Source organism: Rissa tridactyla, chromosome 11 (assembly GCF_028500815.1).
Source record: "Rissa tridactyla isolate bRisTri1 chromosome 11, bRisTri1.patW.cur.20221130, whole genome shotgun sequence".
Lineage (NCBI taxonomy): Eukaryota > Metazoa > Chordata > Aves > Charadriiformes > Laridae > Rissa > Rissa tridactyla.
In genome coordinates, this window is record NC_071476.1 from 21574698 (window position 1) to 21592857 (window position 18160).

General features: G+C 50.6%; 2 protein-coding genes across 7 annotated transcripts in view; one reads left to right on the forward strand and one right to left on the reverse strand.

Moving 5' to 3' along the window:
- PSD2 (pleckstrin and Sec7 domain containing 2) overlaps positions 1-1937 on the forward strand; it is a 45125-nt gene extending 43188 nt beyond the window's left edge. For both annotated transcript variants that reach the window (XM_054217854.1, XM_054217855.1), the window contains one exon: positions 246-1937. In XM_054217854.1, the coding sequence (XP_054073829.1) occupies positions 246-452 (207 nt within the window). In that variant the 3' untranslated portion in view covers positions 453-1937. The remainder of the gene's footprint in view (positions 1-245) is intronic.
- Positions 1938-5795: 3858 nt separating this feature from the next.
- NRG2 (neuregulin 2) overlaps positions 5796-18160 on the reverse strand; it is a 136573-nt gene continuing 124208 nt past the window's right edge. For all 5 annotated transcript variants that reach the window (XM_054217389.1, XM_054217390.1, XM_054217388.1 and 2 more), the window contains 5 exons: positions 15067-15169; positions 14014-14137; positions 12589-12716; positions 9708-9932; positions 5796-8260 (listed from right to left, as the gene is read on the reverse strand). In XM_054217389.1, coding sequence (XP_054073364.1) covers positions 7603-8260; positions 9708-9932; positions 12589-12716; positions 14014-14137; positions 15067-15169 — 1238 coding nt within the window. In that variant the 3' untranslated portion in view covers positions 5796-7602. The remainder of the gene's footprint in view (positions 8261-9707; positions 9933-12588; positions 12717-14013; positions 14138-15066; positions 15170-18160) is intronic.

An 18160-nucleotide genomic window follows, 5' to 3' on the forward strand; every position in this document is an offset into this window, starting at 1 on the left:
CTTTCCCCACAACCCTTTCCGCAATAGGTTGATCCCTCTTTGCAGGCTTTGCATAGACCAGGCATTGTGCTGTGGTTAAACAGTACTTGTTGGGTATGATGAGTGGGATCCTGACTATATAGGTTCGGTTTTCCTGCAGTAGCAGATGGCATTGCCTCTGCTTTCCATGCATGCCCGGCCCGTTCCTGTTCTCTGTTCAGGCTCCTGTTCATTCTCCAGGCTCTCTGTTCCCTCTTTCCCTGCAGAAGAGCCGCTATGAGACATATATCAACCTGCTGTGCATGAAGATAAAAGTTGGGACAGATGACCTGGAGAGAATTGAAACCAGTTTCTTCAAGGTGGAAGCTGACGACATCGCTTTGCGGAAGACGCATTCAAGCCCATCCTTGAGCCAGGGGCACATGTCCATCAGCTGTAAGGCAGAAAAGGACATTTTAGAGCAGAACACTTAACAAGGAATGCATGCACAGGGGGGATGAACCGGCGATGCTTTGCGCTCCTGGACTAGATTGATGAGCACAATTTTACCTAGGAAATTACAGAAGCAAAACCGTAGACATGTATCACACGGTGTTTGCTCTAGTGGAAGAAATCAAAGAAGCTTTAGTTGACACTCTCTGGCAACGCTCTGGCATTTCAGCATCATAGACATGCCATCTCCATCCCCAACAGCACCAGTGGCTTTTCTTTCCCTCCTACCACAGCCTGCACAGCAAAGGGATACGCTGGTTCTCCGAGGGCCAGGTTGCTCTTTTCTCCACCAGCCCTCTCTCTCATCCTCCTTCTCTCCCTGGCGTCCCCACAGGTTCATGTCCATAGTTCCCAGCAGGGGCAGGAAACTCAGCCGAGACGACGGTCTGTGGTATCACCAGCGCTTCCAGAGAAGGGCACAGAGTGGCAGGGAGCACCTCCCTCCTCCGAGAGGAGCACCCTTCAGCACGTCGCGACAGGACAGGCTATCATGAGCTAGTCACTGACCGAGCGAGAGGCGTCTTCAGCACGGCATGTGGGAACCTCATCTGCCCACAGCAAGAGAGGCCTGAAGTGCCCTCTGTCACCTTATCCTTTTTATATATATATATATATACATATGAATATATATAAATAAATATATATATATAAGGAAACTTTAATGTGGGTTTTTAACCTCAGTGTGCAAGTGAAGGCAAGCTGCCTGGGGAAGACACTAGGGACCATGGAGGGTCTGACCAGCCCACCAAAATGTTTTAAAAAATGCAGTAGCCTATGTATCTTTTTTTTTTTTCCCCCGCTCCTTTTTTTACTCGAATGGAAATCCCACCTGACTTTGCTGCGAAACATCGCTCTCCTGTTCCTGCTTGTTCAGACAAACTGGCCAAGTGGCTGCTTCGTTAGCATCCGCGGTGCCTGCCACTTTGGGTTCGAGGCGCAGTTGAAGCTGTGCTTCAGATCCAGCTGAACCTTTCTGTGCAGGAGACATCCCACCTGCCCATCAGTGTTGACCTTCCTCCATTTTGCGATGCACACGCTATACTCTTTTAAGCGGGGAATTGTGTTTCTGTTCCTTTCTGCTGTCTGTGGTCCAATGATTTACTGTTGTACTAGAAGTGATTCCTCTGCATTTCAATGCCACGACTGTCCTCCCACACTTTATTTATTTATTTCACTCTTTGGTTTTGTTCTTTTATCTCAGATTGCTTCACTTTTTCCCTAGGTGCATTCACAGTAATCAAGTTCCAGTTTTGAAGGATCTTGTAGCTGCTAATTACGGTCATTTATAGTTTATATTTTGCAGCATTTTTTTAAACAAACAAAACAAGATTTGTTTGGACCTTTAATGTTTGAGAGCCTGTGGACTACTGTTTTCCATGATGGTTCATGACACTAAAAACCTCTGCCCAACTTTGTCACCTCTTCTTTTACCCCTGTTACTTTGTACAGTTTGATAGTTTATTTGAAATGATGCACTAAGAATCATGTAAAAAAGAATAACAATAAAGCTGAATCTGTTGGTAAAGAGAATTGGTCTGAAGTGCAGTTCTGCTGTGTGGTGGGTTTGGTCCCAGACTTTGTGGTACTAGACGGCCAGGCTGGAACGGATCTCCACCAGCGCCCGCCTCATGAAAGCCATGTTCCTATGGACAGACAGCGCCAGAAAATTGGAGTGCCTTTCCGCGAGCGGGGTAGCAGCCCACCCATCCTCCCGCGTGCTGAAAGCACTGGCCTGCCTGTGGCTTTGGACGGGTGGCTCACCTGTGAAGCAGGTGCGGACAGATGGGCTGCTTTGGCAACACACCGAGGTAACTCTTCTCTCCGTCTGGTGCCACCCAGATCTATCTGTCCACACGCAGCCTGGAGGTTTATGGGAGGTGAAAGATAACAACATCCGCATTGGTGGTTGGAGATGTTCTGGGAACTGTTCCCAGAGGAGCCCATGGCTCCATTGGCTGTCATGGCTGTTTCTCCAAGGCGTCATCTGCTTTGCTGTGTCAGGTACTGTACAGACCCCTAGCACTGAAGGGGTCCAAGATCCTGCTACTCACATGAAGCGTCTGGTGCCCAGACTCACAGCGGAAGCCTGGGGGAAAGCCAGGCCCAACTCTTGCTCTCCAAAATCCCAGGTAATATTCTGTACCTCAGCCTGTCCTTTCTGACCATCCCCTCCAGCAGGCACCAACACCTCCAGTGTGTTTGAGGAAGCCACCAAGAGCAGCTCAGTCCCCCATGTTGAATGTGCCAGTGCTCGGCCACGAGTAAATCGCAGGGAAAAGCCCAAAGTCTCCTCTGGGCACCAGGGAAGGACTTCAGCGCCGTGAGACTCACCCCCCAATGGGTGTGGAAAGGGGTGGCAGCTGGCATCAAGCAGCCTTTGGCAAGACAGCTAAGAGGGTTAAATTTGCACTTATTGACAACCAGCAGCTCGCCCTGATGCGCAAGTACCAATCTGGGTGCATACACAGATGTGGTGAGAGTCTTACCTACAAGAAAGCATTCAGAACACCCAAAAAAGCCTTGTTTGACCAACCCGCAGCCTCAGCTTGTGACCAAGAAGAAAATGCTTTCTTTCTCTCTTTTTCCCTCCCTGGAGGTGAAGGACTCAGCCGTGCACCACTAAGAGAGAAGAGCAGCATCTCAGAGGAACTTTTTCTCCTCCTGCAGGTACCAAAATGCACTTTCTGGCCCAGCCCAGCCTGTGCCAGGCCCTCCAGCAGGCAGCACGGCTGCTCCGGGTCTCAGACAGCATTCCCTGACAGTGCTGGCTCCCTGTCAGGACCCTTCTTCTCTGGACACAACCTGACACCAAATTCATTTGAGAGGGGCTTTTTCTGGGGGTGAGGCACTGCAATCCCAAAGACAGGACCCTCTCCTGCCTGCGTCACCCCATCTGTGTCAATGGAACAATTCCTGCCCCTCTGGGAAGGGCAGCAAAGGCATCGCACACGCGGAGCAGAGCTGGCAGGAGGCTTCGGTGGCTCCCCCGACCTGTGAAAATTGCTGTAAAATATTTACGGCCAAACCCTAGGAACACACATGGCTGGAAATGAGGGGTCTAAAAATAAACCAGACAGGGAAAAAAGGAGAGAGATACAGGCTTCCTTCAGAGGCAATTGGAAAGAAAATTGAAGTGCTGTAACTGCCTCCAAATATAGAACACAGTTATGGGAATCAAGGGGCAAGAAATCACCACAAGAAATCATGAGGCTGCCATGGCTCAGAGCTAGCGGTGTCTCAGCAGATGCAGAGCATCACAGATCCCTGCAAAACACGGAGCAGTGAAACATCCCCCTGTCACAGGCAGCAGCGCTGGGCAAACCCGCAGCTCCTTTCCAAGGGCCCCAGAGAGCAGACCGCGGTGGTGATGCCTGGTGTGGGTCAGCTGCACTGAGCACACACCAAGGTTCGTCCACACCGTCGCTCTGCACCCCAGCCCAGAGCGTGGCATCAGGAAGCCCAAGAGCTGCAGCCCTCTTGTAATACGGATTCTGCTCTGACGGCCCCAGTTGGACTTCTCCATGAACAGACGCTGAGGAGAGCCAGACAGGGAGATGGGTTTTCTTTGGAAACTCAAAGGCCCCTCATCTCTCTCTTCTATGTGGCTGGTTCCCCCAGGGATCTTCACCCTTGGTGGCCTCCCACACGTGTACCTTCCAGGGGGCAGCTGCTTTTCGCCTGTCCCCGTCCATCCCGCCACACTCCAAGAGTTGCTGGAGGAGATAAGTTGGGGGACCAAAGTCAATGGGGAGTCACAGCCTGTCCCAAGAGTAACGGGAGGGAGGAGAGCTGCATGGTACTGCTGCTTTCACCCACCAGGGCCTGGGGCTGTGCAGAAGTGGGACATGGTGTGTCCAAAAGTTACGTGGCAAATGTCACCCAAATCAGGACTTGACCCTACCGCCTTTATCCCCAGTCCTAGATATTTAAGACCTCCTTTGCACGTTGCTCTTGGGTCACATGGGCCCCTCGGCAGGAGGGCAGGGTCCTTTAGCCTCTCACTTTTTGGGAAATCATTGTTGAGATGTCTTTATTCAGGGGGAAGTGATGAGCCCTCTGATCTGGCTGGAGTCCCCACAGCATGTATGATGGATGTTAGGGGTGGCCTGTGACCCAGTCACGTCAGCTCCAAGGCAACGGACATCTTGAGCGTGTTGGAACAGAAGAAGCCCAGGCTGTGGGTGTGCTTAGGCTGGCCTTCATCATGGGCATCATTGTGAGGACCGGGGAGTTCTCTCATGCCTCTGTGCATTCCTATGGGGTTGACTCAGACCACTCTATAGCAGATCCCTCTCCTACTAGGTGAGTTCAGCTGGGACTTTTTGGCACCTATTCATCTCACTGAGCAGGAACAAGTCAGTGGGGTCCCCACTAGACTGAGCTATGGGTGCAACCGCAGGAACTGTGCGTACTGTGAATACACCGTATTCTCAGTGATTTCTCTACATGAGGGGTACCCAGAGACACAGACTTGCCATGGAAGAACTGAAGAAGGAACCTATTTTGTGGGTGGGCAGATGTTGCATGGTGGCACAGCACTTGCAGAACTGGACCCAACACATCTCCACTCTACTTCAAACATAAGAATCAGTGCCAGCATGCGAAGCTCATGCCATGCATCTTGGCCTTTCTTGGCACAACAGACAGCTTCCACGTGTGGGGTGAAGGGGGATCTCCCGGACTGCAGGTGGAGAAGGAATGGCATCCCCTCAGGACACATGTGGCATCCACTCACCTCAGTGAGCCTCCACGCCTAAGCCCTGCAGTGAAGGTCAAACGTCCATACCAGGTAGAAAAACATCCACCTCTGGATCTCTAGGGGCATAAAGTTGTTTATGGAACCAGACCATCGTTCATATGTGGAGAGGCTGAGAGAGCTGGGACTGGTCAGCCTGCAGAAGAGAAGGCTCAGGGGGATCTTATCCTTGTGTATAAGTACCTGATGGGAGGGAATGAAGAAGAGGCAGCTGGACTCTTCTCCGTTGTGTCCAGTGACAGGACAAGAGGCAATGGGCACAAATTAAAAAATAGGGAATTCAGTGTGAACACAAGAAGACACTTTTTTTGCTTTGAGGCTAACAAGCACTGGCAGAGGTTGCCCAAAGAAGTTGTTGTGTCACCATCCCTGGAGATACTCAAAACCTGACTGGGCACCATCCTGGGCAACTAGCGTTGAGCAGGGGAGTCAGACCAGATGACGTCCAGAAGTCTCTTCCAACCTCAACCAGTCCGTGATTCTGTGTATGGTACCTGTCACAGCTCCCCATTTGCCCCCCAGATTGCCTGAGATAAATGCAGCCCACAGCTTGTTGTTTCTTATTTTATTTATAATATAAAAAATGTTCAAGTGTTAAACAGTCGAGAGTTCTGACATTCAGACAATCCAGAGCAAACTTTGACAATCATCTTATGACAAATTAGCAGAGTTTTCTATCTGACCCCATCATGGGTGAGGAATAGAGGGTTTAGTTACTTTATTGCTAAAAGTTAAATGAAATACACTGTCAATTGTTGTATTATCTTCTCAGTCACAGCTTCACCATGCATCCAATCTACAGTATCTGAAATGCAAAGGACATGCAGAAGTAAAAATATAAAAAGAAAAAAGTCAGGCTACAATGTAAACAGGTTTGCTGCAGAGAACTGAGGAGAGAGGGGCACTTCCATGGGGGATGCTCTGCCGCCTGGACACGCAGGACTGTCTCTTTGCGCCACAGAGCCAATGGCCAGAGCTGCTCCGAGTTCGGAAACATGACGTCCATCATCGATGGCAGGACGTGACGGTGACACAATTACAATACACGGCACGGCAGTACAGAGGAATCCGCTCACTGGGCTGCCCCACCCAGGGCCCCCCCTGCCCAATGCAGGGGCGATAAGCGGGGCCAAAAGTGCTCGGGCTCCTGCCAAACCCTGGGGCAGCACGGCCGGCAGCTCTCTGGCTCGGCGTCCAGGGCGAGCCGCGGCCGTGCTGCGTCGCAGGGCCGCACTCCGGGTGTCCTCCCAGTGTCGCCTGAACCGCGGCCGAGCACAGCATGCAGGACGGCACAGCCCCGGCAGCCCTACGGCACTGCAGCACAGGGCGCCACGGCCAACGCCGCACCGCGGCTACACCGCACGGTCAAGGGGACGCCGCGGCCAGCACGGCACCGGTATGGCAATGCAGCCACGGGGCGCCGCAGCTGAATGGAGACCGCCCTGTTGGGACCACGGCGCAGTGCCGTCTGCCTGCCAGGGCTGGCTTCAGTGAACTGGATGCAACCGTACGTAACGGGGTACTGCTCACCACGTTCGTGTGGGTGTCTGCCCTGTTGGACTACAAACCTGTGCCGACCCAACTTCAGACCCACGGGTGAAATGGCCAAAGGTTGAGAGCTATATTGTAAGGGCTGCTGCTGCTGCGCGATTTCTTTTTCTCTTCCTACCTGTGTGGCAGAAGAAACATTATTTCTGCATTTCAGTATGGTGCTGTTGGGCTTCTTTTTCTCCTGATTTAAGCGAAAATACAAGTATTTCATAGGGCAAGACAGATCCCCATTAGACATGATAATGGAAATGCTCCCACTCATGTCCCAACTGTGTGTTTAAATGATACCTTAAAGAATAAGATCATTAATAGCGGGGTACGGGGCAAAGTGGTGAGGCTGTTTTCTTCCAGCGGAAGAGCGCCCTTGTGACAGGTTGTCTCCCAAACAAAAATCTATGATCTTAAAAATGCTACTGAAACAGAATCCTCGGCATGAATCCCAGCACTAGCATACAGCAAAAGGCACCACGATAGTTTTGTTTTCTATTTTTAAGTAGTCAAAAATTGGCCCACTTTTTTTTTTTAACTTTATTGTTTGTTTTCTTTTCTTCTTCTTTTTTTTTTTCTTTTTTTTACTTTTTTTTTTCTTGGAAGCTGTAAATCAAGACATTACATATAAATAGAGATTCCCTATAAAAAAGTCATTGCCGTTAGCTATTATAAGACAACTTTGCTAAAATGAAAATAAAACATTTTATTTGTTATATTTTTTTCCCTCTTTTATATAAAATAAAAATATTTATTTTTGTTTTGTTGTGTCTCGCCTCCCTCCTCGGCCTCCTCCATGCGGGTTACGTCTGCGGGCGCGCGAGTCTGGGAGGTGCCTAGAGAGGATGCGGGTCCGGTTTGGGCGTCGCGTGCGCCAGGCTGCTGCGCCCGCTCTCCGTGTGCGCGCTGTGTCTGCCGCAGGAGTAGTGAGTCCGGCTGTCGCCCGGCCGGTGGAGCGGGGGCGACTCTGTGTGCGCCGCCTCATTGTTCTGAGTGCTTAGGAAAGGGGTGCTCTCGGCCACCAGCTCCTCGTCAGACTCGCTGTAAGAGGCGCTGCTCAAGGAGAAGGAGTCCCGGACGGCTCTGGCTCTGTGAGGGACGTGCCCGTTCAGTTTGGATTTTTTCCACCGTCTGTTGCTGCTGGCTGTTTTCTTTGGCTGCTCTAGCGCTGTGACGTACTCCTGCGTCGTCTCGTACTCGTCGTCCTCCGTGATGCGGAAGGGGCTGGAGGGCAGGCTCCCCATGCTGTCGTTTAGGTAGGTCTTCCTTTGGTAGTAGCTGTCGTACCTCTGCGTGTCCTGGAAGGGGAGCTGGTACCGCCGCAGGAGGGGCTGCTGTTCCTCCACGCGGAAACTGATGGGGGCCGCCGGCGGCAGGGAGACGGCGTGCGCCGAGTTGGGGGAGGTGATCTCGAAAGTGGGCACCTGTGTGGCCATCGAGTAGTGGAAGTCAACAGGCGACAGGCGTGCTGGTGTGGTCAGGGCCGACACATACCTGAAAGAAGTAACACCTCTGTTTGGACACTGCACAACCCCGCAAACCTCCAGCTGTGCCTGCGCTCTGCCGAACACCTGGCGCAGGGACCCATGAAGTCCCAAGTGCGCCTGGTCCTGGAGCTCGGCATCTCGCGGGGGACCAGGTGGAGGGACCTCGCACCGCCGTGCTGAGGGAGGAGGAGCTGCTGCCTTCGGTGGGCGCTTGGGCGCTGTGCACCACGCATCCCAGGAGTGCCTCTCCCCAGGGACTCGGTATGCAATTCCCACCCCGCATTGCTGCAAACCTTGCAGCATCTGCCAGCAGGCTGAGTCAAGACTTCCCTCCCTCTCGTCTGCCTGCCAGCTGCTTTTCTGTTCCCCCTGGAGCTGCCAGGCTTGTCTCCAAGGAAGGTCCCTGAAATGCCCTCCCCCTCCTCAGGCCACAGATGAGGAAAGCCTGGGCATTGCTTCCTCTGACTGAGCAAAAATCTTGCGTCTCAAAAAGGCATCTACCCCTTACATCTACTCTAGTGGCAACGTCAGTGCGGCAACTCACGTCTGGTCTAGCCCCTCTCCAAACAGCCCTTCCTTTGGCATCACTTCTTTCTAAGGAGCAGATTTCATTTCCTCTCGATAGTCCCAATTGGTGTCATCTCACTCGTTTCAGGCTGCCCCGGCTCCCTGCCTCATCCGGCGCTTTTTTACCCGTGCGTCTTGTGAAGTATGAGACCTCCGTAGGAGCTGGGTCAGCCTGCCTGAGTGGACGGGGGGACGGGAATGAGAGAGCAAGTAATGCTGCTTATCTCCTCTTCCTTATGGACAAGTCCCACTGCCTTGAAGGGTAACTGCCTGAAAGTGGCCACGTGGCCACCCAGAGTTGCCCACAGCTACCCACAAAGGACTGGAGCAAGGCTGGAGACGTGCTTCTGCACCATGAGGAACCAGACCCGGGAAGGGATGACTGTTGCTGCCTCGCACTGGCTGATGGTGTCTCAGCTCTGCAGATGCTTTCCCCTGAAGGCTGGGTCACGCAGAACCCTGTCCCAAGGCTGTGCCCACATACGGCACCCCGGGCCACCCAGGACTATGCTGAAGATGCACATCTTTTCCACATGTATCTGAGGGCCAGACTCTGCTTGAGCTGCCAGCCCACCAAGCTGGTGCTCTCAGACAGTTTTTCTTCACCAGTTGCTGACTGCAGCAAGGTATAGTCCGCTCCTCTCATTCCTGTGCTCCAAACCTACTTTGCCACCAGGTGAGCAGGGTGCAAGTGCTTGCTGCTGCCCCTACCAGAGTGGTCTCCTGGGGTAGTGGCTTCCGCTGGTAGGACCAGAGCTGGAGTTTCTCCAGTGCTACCACAGGACTGCTGCTCTAGGGCTGGGCAGAGGCAAACATTTTTGTGTCTGGCACAGAGGGCACAGCTCGCCTCTGCTGTGCCAGGGCGGCACCAAGCAGTGGGGTCTGACCTCTCGCTGTGCGGTGAGTCCCGCAGAGAATCCACTGAGTCACGATACTGCGTCATGGGCCTCCGCGAGTCCTCAATGCAGAAGGCGGCCCCGCGGCGAGCCCGTGCCTCCACGCACGCAGGGCTGTTGCATTTACTGGTTCCCACCGAGGACAGCATTATCCCAGACTGGGAATCTGAAGTCAGGCTCTCCGTCCGCTCCAAGCTCCAGGTGTGGCTTTCATGTCTGTGGACCAAACCCCATATGGACAGTGAGCAAGGAACCCCCACCAAGGTCTTCTCCAAAGAGCTGCATGCAGGCACAGCTCACACTCTTTTCTGCACTGGTGTCCCCTCCTCTCTCTCACTAGGACACAACTGGCCAGGGATGCCCAGCTTCCCAACCTTGCCTTTGATTTACCTTTCTTTACTACTTCTTGGAGATATGATCGAGAGCGTAAAGAAAGACAAATTGGTGTATACGGGCTAACTATCACACCACCTCCTGACAGCTGGGGACAGGACAGGACAGCCTCTGGAGGGAGGCCAGGGCAACTCTGCTTTGTGCTTGCAAAGTGTTCTGGGTGTGGAGCAATGCACCGGCCGTGCCAAGGCAAATCCGCAAAGGATCTTCAAATGTGCCATCTGCATTGCCAAGTGACAGACCCATCAGAAATGCTACCAGAAAGGACCCAGAAAAAAAACACTCAAAATTACTTCATCAGCAGCAGAGAAAAGCATACCAAAGGTAGATCTAGATGTTCATTTTCCACTGGCTTATAAAAGATTTTGGTGGCAAAACACTTTCAAGGTGCTAGACAAAACCTATCATGTGTTGTCCAGACCTTGCTGAGCACTTGGAGCTCCACCTGCCCTAGTCTTGGTGCAAAGAAGATACCCCGCAAGGACTCACTGGGACCATGGGCACACCAGGGGTCCCACTCACGTCACGGCCACCAGGCTGACCCCTCTCCATATCAGAAACATGCGATCCATTAGAGCAACAGCTCTGGACTCCCAAACTGCACCAGGTGGAGCTGTGCCGGCAGAGGATTTTGGGTGGGGGTTTGCAGAGGAGAGCAGGCCTCATTAAGACTTCCCAAGAACTTGTTAATTATTGATGGCTCCAGGCACATGCTCGTCTGCAACCACCACACTCATTTATAACTTCAAATGGCGTCCTCATTAGAGGCGCTGATCGAGTAAAATAGAGCCTGATTATGCCAGTACTTTGCCTCTGGCATGACTTCAAGAAACACCTGCTCACTGCACTTGACTCAGGAAGATTAGGTGGCAGGTAGCCAGGACCAGAGGCTAGGCAAGGTAGGTGCCTCCCCACAGCTGTCATGTGTTATTGCTGCCCTCCAGGCACACCTCTGCATCTTCAGGAGGCGCCCAGAGATGGCCCTGGGGTCCCAGGACTTTGAAGTGAGCATGGAAGGCCAGCAAGGCGCAGCTCTGCCGGCACAGGAGCCTCTGTGCACCTGGCTCAAGCTTGCACACAGATAGCCTGGGTTGGGCTGCAGCGTATGAATTAATAAAAAAAAAAAAACTGGAAAACACACTGTCTAGCTCACCAGGGGTAGGACTTCCCTGGACAAAGGTAGTAATTTCCAGCCCAGAAAGTCATTCTTGGCTCCCTCTCTACCTGTTGGAGGTCTAGCCAGAGGAATCTGAGGCGGAATTCACCTGAAAACCTACGTTCAGTATCTGAAGTTGATCTGACGCATTGTACACCGAGAGCACTTGCTCATCCCTGATGAATGCCTGAACCCTGAAGAAACCTGCCAGGGGCCATCTTTGAGCTTTAGCTGAAAGGATTCATTGCTTCCTGGACGAAGGGAGGCAAACACATCAGACCGATGAAGTAAATAAGCTGGGACATCTTTTGCTTTATAGATTCAATGCAATGTGATCTATACATCATTGACAGGCTGTAGATATGGCCGCCCTGCACCTCACTGTCACCTTTCAAAAGCAAGTTCTCTCCTAGGGAAACACCACCACTTACTGGAAGAAGCACAAGAGCTGTGTAAGAAGAAGAACCTGAACATGCAAACTTGAAACAGCACAGGACTTTTTTCTAGAGCATTTGAAGGACTTTTCTGGACATCATAAAAATAGGAAAGTTCCATCTGCAATTTAAATGCTCTCACAAACCACGAGAACTTCGGCTTCCAAGCCATGCTGCTCTTCCCCCGATGGCTATGTTGAAATGTAAAAAAAATTATGCCTCTGCCTGTGTACCAAGAATTACTGGTACTTTTCTGCTAGACCCAGTTTTCCTGAGATCTTCAGCAAGACTTCCAGTGAAAGAGGTGCCACCACCTCAGAGGCTGAGATTCTAACGCAACTTTCTGGACTGTGATAAACTGCACAGGAGGGTTTTCTCTGGTGAAAAACTTTGACTCCCAAGTCAAACCCTAACTTTGAGGAACTGGTCAAGACAGTTTGTGGTATTTTGTGTACTTTGCCTTTCACAAGGCAAATATATTCTGAATATACCAAGCATGAAACAAATAACCTGTGTGTGCTTAATGAATGATTGCAGGTGTCCAGTGTGGTTGCAACCACAACTTGCAAAACCTTTCCTACATGCATCCTCCCGTTTGTATCTGTGCAAAGCATGAAAGCACAACTTAATTTCCTCCTAGTTTCCAGCTATGTCAGCGCTGCAGGTTCCTGCCGGCAACTTGCTGCATGTCAAGGATCACACCTTTCCACAGCTCTCACTAACTCGCTGTGGAGCCCACAGCGTCAATATGGCCTGTATGCCGGCGTAGTGCCAAACATCAAGTAAAAACAGAAAGGGAGGTGAAAGAAAACCTTTTGCTAGCTTTGAACCTCACAGCATCCTAAGGCAAAGAGTAGGAGAAAGTTCGGGGGAAAATGGCATACATCACCTCTGGCTGGATGTTGGAGTGGCTGTGGAGCAGTGATGAGACGGGGAGCAGGAGTGACTTCCCGAAAAGGTTGTCTCGGTTTCCCTTCGGATCACATGCTCAGTGGCAGAAACGTTCTTAGAAATATACTGTAAAACAGGAAGAATCACACAGATCAGCTACCAGCTTGCCAATGCTGTCACAGCCAAATTCGTCTGACTTGATCATTTCTGGTGAAATCAGATGACGACTGAGAGAACCCGGCAGCTCCGCGCCCCATGGAAAGAGACAAGGACGCTGGAGGCTCTTCTCTCTTCTCCGCCCTTGCACTTTGAACACTTTGAAGAAGGGACGTGGCACGGGGACTGCAGAAGGGTATGAAGAGCCACGGGGTCACCCTGAGGACAGTGGTATACCACGTGTAGCTACTGAGCAGAAAAGCATCTCCGCTTATGGGAGGTTATACACCCAACAGAGCACCAGCAAAAAGACAACCACGTGAGATCTGTCGGAGATACGAGACCTACAGAAACGCCAGGTGTAATCCAAATATTTATGCTGAGATATTGCTCCATCTAACAAGAAGCACTGCTTTTCACAGGGACACTAAGCTCTCTGGGGGAGTCAATACTTTGCAGCCAGAGGGCTGTGGTTCTTAAAAATTTCCTTTCCCTCTTCCTTCATGGCTGGGATTCAATTAACATCCAAAGGGTGATCCAGCAGCGCCCGTAACTGATTCATTGTACTCATTTCCATCAGTACTTCTTTTCGTTTGGCTTTGTCTCCTGCCTCCCTTTTCCTGACCCCTTTCAATGTCTTGGTCCAGCGAGGCACCTAAGCACACTGACAGTCCAATTGAGTTCACGGAGTTTGATGGGAATCTCATGTGACTGAAGTCATGAGAGTGGCTGAACCACCCTTCTGGATCTGGTCCTAAATTCTTAGATCGTCCTCATTGGTGTGATGCTGACACCACACCAGGACATCCCACCTTGCCCAGGCAACTCTTGGTACGGTCAGGGGGGCTAACGTGGTGCTGACCAGACCACCACGACATGCTTCAGTGTGACATGGTCACCGCGGCGGCTCTGGCCACCGCCACGCCGATCACATTTGTCATGCTGCAAAGTGGGGCTTAACAGGACAGTTTAATAAACAGGAAACATCGTGAACATCTCTCTTAGGGGAAAAGAGGACCACGCTTGATTCACCAAAACAAGCCTGTCCCAAGTGCCCTAGTCTCATCCTGATCTTCAAAGTAAAATTTCCCTTCAGATGTTGGTTTTGGAAATGTTTCTATGCAGAATCTCATCTTTTTGTTCAAGTTTGTTAGTGTTTTGCTCCTCACTCTGCACACAGGTGTGTAAGCATACACATCCACGTCAAACCCTTGGCAGAAAACAGGCACTCAGTAACATGCAGGGAGATGGAGACAAAAAGTCTTACGTCAGCCATTTGGATTTCCTCAGGATCCAAACGTGGATGGCTTGGCCCATTTGCAAGGCTCCTGTTCTGATGGGCAGGGCACATGTTCTGCCGTAAATGATTATGCATTTGTTTTCTTTGTTTCCTTTAAAACAGAAAGGAAAAAAATCTATTAGGAAGACCTATCTCATGGGGGCCTGCCCTCTGAGACACCTGGGGGGCGCAGATGATAGAGAAGGCAAGTCTCGGACACACTTGATTTTTCAATGTTGTTTGTGGAAAGCTGCAAACAGGAAGAAACAACGCATTCAACATTTGCCACCTTCTGCTGCTTCTTCAAAAAAAGGTGAACGTTTCTCATCGTGGGCAGTTTGGGAATCTGGGTCCAGGGTCCTGTTTCGCAAGACAAGGCCAAGCACAATGCAGTGGACCCATGTGCACCGTGGCACTGGGAGCGGAGGAGAAAAGCAGGAAGAGGGGAAGCGGGTCCTGGCTTGGCCTTGGTGGCAATGCACTTGACCTGTCCTGCATTAAGCACAAGGTGGCAAAGCCTACACGTGCCCCTGTCAGGGCACCCGCTCCACAAGACCCGCCATCTCCTGGGGGCACCCTGAACTGAGGTGAGGTGCCGGCTAAGTAAGGTGCTGTCCAGGCAGGGAAGGCTGGCCTTAAAAGAGGACCCCAAGAGACTCTTATTCCATCAAGATTGCTCTGAAAGTCCCCAAAACGTACATAGCTGAGGCAGCAGCTCCTGAACAACAGCCCAGTCTGCTTCTGCTGTCAGGAGATGAGCTGCTGGCTTGGAGGCCAGCTTTTCCCGGTAACACAGCATCACCTGCCTGGGCGAAACGATGCTGATTCAGGGCATAAGTAAATGGTCCCAGGAAAACATCCTGCTCAGACACAGCCTGGTAGATGGCTTCACTGGCCTCCTTCAAGAGACCTTCCTGGGAATATCACAGCACAGTGTCTCCGTAAAATAGCATTTGGGTGAAAAGCATGACAGCGTGAAGCATGAACACTACCACTCAGCAACCTCTGGCCAGTTATTGTCTGATAGCCACCCATACTCACTTGGTTTTACAGTAAGCTACCACACAGACGATGCCCACCACAAGCAAGGCAACACAGATTCCTGTGATAGTTAAAACTCTCTTCTGGTAGAGCTCTTCCGCTTCTGCAAATGGAGAGAAAGAAACTAGTTACAAACGGGCTCCAGCAACAGGGTTGTGTCTGGCTGCACAGGAACCAGCACTGTGTGTGGGTAAGATGGAGAACAGGGCTCGGTCCGACCTCCTACCAATCCACTGCCCGTCTCTTAGAGCTGCCCCAAACCTGAGACCAGCTGGCCCAACCTTACTCACCCCTCAAGAGACCTTCACTCCTTTCGTCTCTCTGCACCTGTGCCCTCTCTTGCTCAGTTGTTCACCCCTTCTGCGCTCAAACACGCTTCTCTCTTTCTCTTCTTTTCCCGCAGCATAGCTCGGTGATTAATCTCGAAAAGCCCCACGACTCTCCTCTCCCTTCCAGCAGATCCCCGCTTCTCGGTAACTTAGTAGCCTACCAAGGAAGTCCCCGAGCATCCCCCACTCACCACGTACATGCACGCCCTGTGATGCTCTCATCACAGGCTCTCTGCTCTGACGGGCTCAGAATGCCTTTGCCTTGCAGCGGCTGCATGCCCTGGAGCTCGACGGTGTGCTACAAACCACCGAGCAACAGGCCCCAAAGCATGTAGGTGCTGGAAGGGACATCCTAAAACAGTCAAAAAGCAGAATGAGGATGGAAAAGTGATGGCGCATCAGACAAAGAAAAGGGAGTGAAGTAATTAAAATACAGTAACCAATTACAGTTATGGATTTTTAATGAAACCCTAGGAAGTGATTAATTCCGTTGCACCAGGTAACTCAGATGCACACACAAAATTCAAGCAGCATGCTGCCGCTTCTCTCAAATATCACCACTTGTCACGGACCACCTTTCAAAACAGAAAAGTCAAGTCACTTGCTTCAAAACCCAGCCCATGCTGGAAGTGAGTTAATTCACTCACGTTAATCAAAGCTCCAAGGAACGCTAGGAAGTCGCTTGCAGTGCAACTGAACTACACCTCGGCAGCAAGCGCAGGGCACGGACACCTCTTCCTCTGTGGCTACACCACAGCAGATGCTCTTCTCAGAGACATCCAGCAATCTCCACTGAGATCAGCAGAGGCAATTCGGTTCTCCAGCTGGATGACTGAAAGAAGGATTCAGCGCACAGCTGCCATGAGCATTTTAGTTCAGCGTCTATGGAAGATGTCCTCCTGCCCCCATGCTGTGTGTTAATGTTAAAGTTATTGGGGTTTGTGACTTCTTCAATGTTCGTTGAAATATTTTTTCACATAGATTAGGCAATAAAACTCATGCCATGGTTGCTGTGCTCAGTATGGTTCACCATGCCACACTAAATACCTTGAACGGTCTATACGATACCCTCAGTGCTACCAAGCAATGAAATACAAAAACAGAAGAGAAACAGGTCTGGTCACAGAAATCCCTGGGACTAGACTTTAGCAAAAAAGTGAGGGGGAAGAAATGAAACATTCCAGATAGATAACTGAATATTTAAAACCAATTTCACCTTGCCCTTTTAGGAAGGAAAAAGCATTTTTTGGAAGAAAAAAAAAAAAAACACTAGGAAAAATGTTAATCTCTTTTCATTCAAAACTCTCAAAATGGGAATGAAGAAAGATTTGCTAAACAAGGGCTGAGAATGACGCATGGAGATGCAAAACACAATCAGCAGATGTTGCTTCATGCCTGTGCTGCAAAGCTACAGTTTAAAGAAATACATTTCCATCCGTTTTGTTCGTGCTCTGGCCTTTGGCTTCATGAGGCACTCAGGGTGCGAGGGCCAGAGCCTGTACAGCCTTGGACATCCCATAGAGCAGGTTTTGGGTGCTGGCTGACCTTATACTCCTTGTTCTTTACTACAAGGAACCAGGTGGAGCTGGAATGGGGAAAGAACTCACTCTGGGGTGAAACACCTCCTTCAGCGATGTGTTTCCCTTGCATGGGTGCCCTATTCCAGGCATCAGCAACCATGGCAGACAAGTTTTCTTTCTCTCGCACACCTCTGGGACCTGGATACCAGCTGCACAGCTCTTTCCTTCAGACAGACAGGAGCTTCAGAGATTTTATCAGAATCAGGAAATCACGTCCTGTTTATGGATGGCACCGGGCAAGAAGTTTGGACCCATGGACCCATCCACCAAGACAATTTTTTCAAAGATCCTTCACCAGCTATGGGTTTTGCTACAAAGACTTAAAAAAGTCCAAGCATAAATCATTCCATTTGAATCATGGAGGAGGGAGAAATAGCAAAAAATATGGCTTTTTTTTTTTTTTAAAACCTATTACCCACATGACAAAATTTTTTGCCCAAGGCTCAAATCACAGCCTCTGTTCTGGTGATCATGTCGGTATGGGACCCTGGCTCTGGTATGTCTGACTGCCCTGAACCTTCGCCCGAATTGCATGGGGCATGTTTCAGGTCACCAGAAACGCAGATTTAGCCCCTCTGTCTTGAGCTGACAGTTCTGCTACGTGAAGCAGTGAAGTGCAAGGCTCTGCGTCACTGCTGCAAAACTGAAAATTAAATGACCTGCTAATAGCAATTTAGCTTGGCTCCGAACATCTCATTAAAGCTGATGCTCGATAACACAGTATCTTCATGTTGCACAACAGTAACAGAAAGAAAATAAGAGAATGCACACTACAATTTTGTATTGGAGGAGCTAAGATCCTGGAGCAGGACTTGTCCATTTGTGTCTCTATGCTCTACAAACACCACGTCTTCATCAGCAGCATCGTCACTCTACAGCAGCAAACGCTATGAACAAACCATATGGTGCCACACAGTGCCGACAGAATCACAGTCCAGCCATGGGTGTCACAGCAACGCATGAAAGCGAGAGACGAATGACAGAGAAGAGACGACTGCAGACTGGGAACAGGATGTGTGCGGTTCTGTGATGACATTGAGAATGGATGAGGAAAAGGACAAAAGGTCAACAAAAAAGGGATGTCAAAAATCCTCAATTTTAAGGTTTATTTAAGTGTATTAGCATTAGCAGCACCACTTTCTCTGAATCACCTGACCACAAAATGCATACATTTTCTGCAGCAGG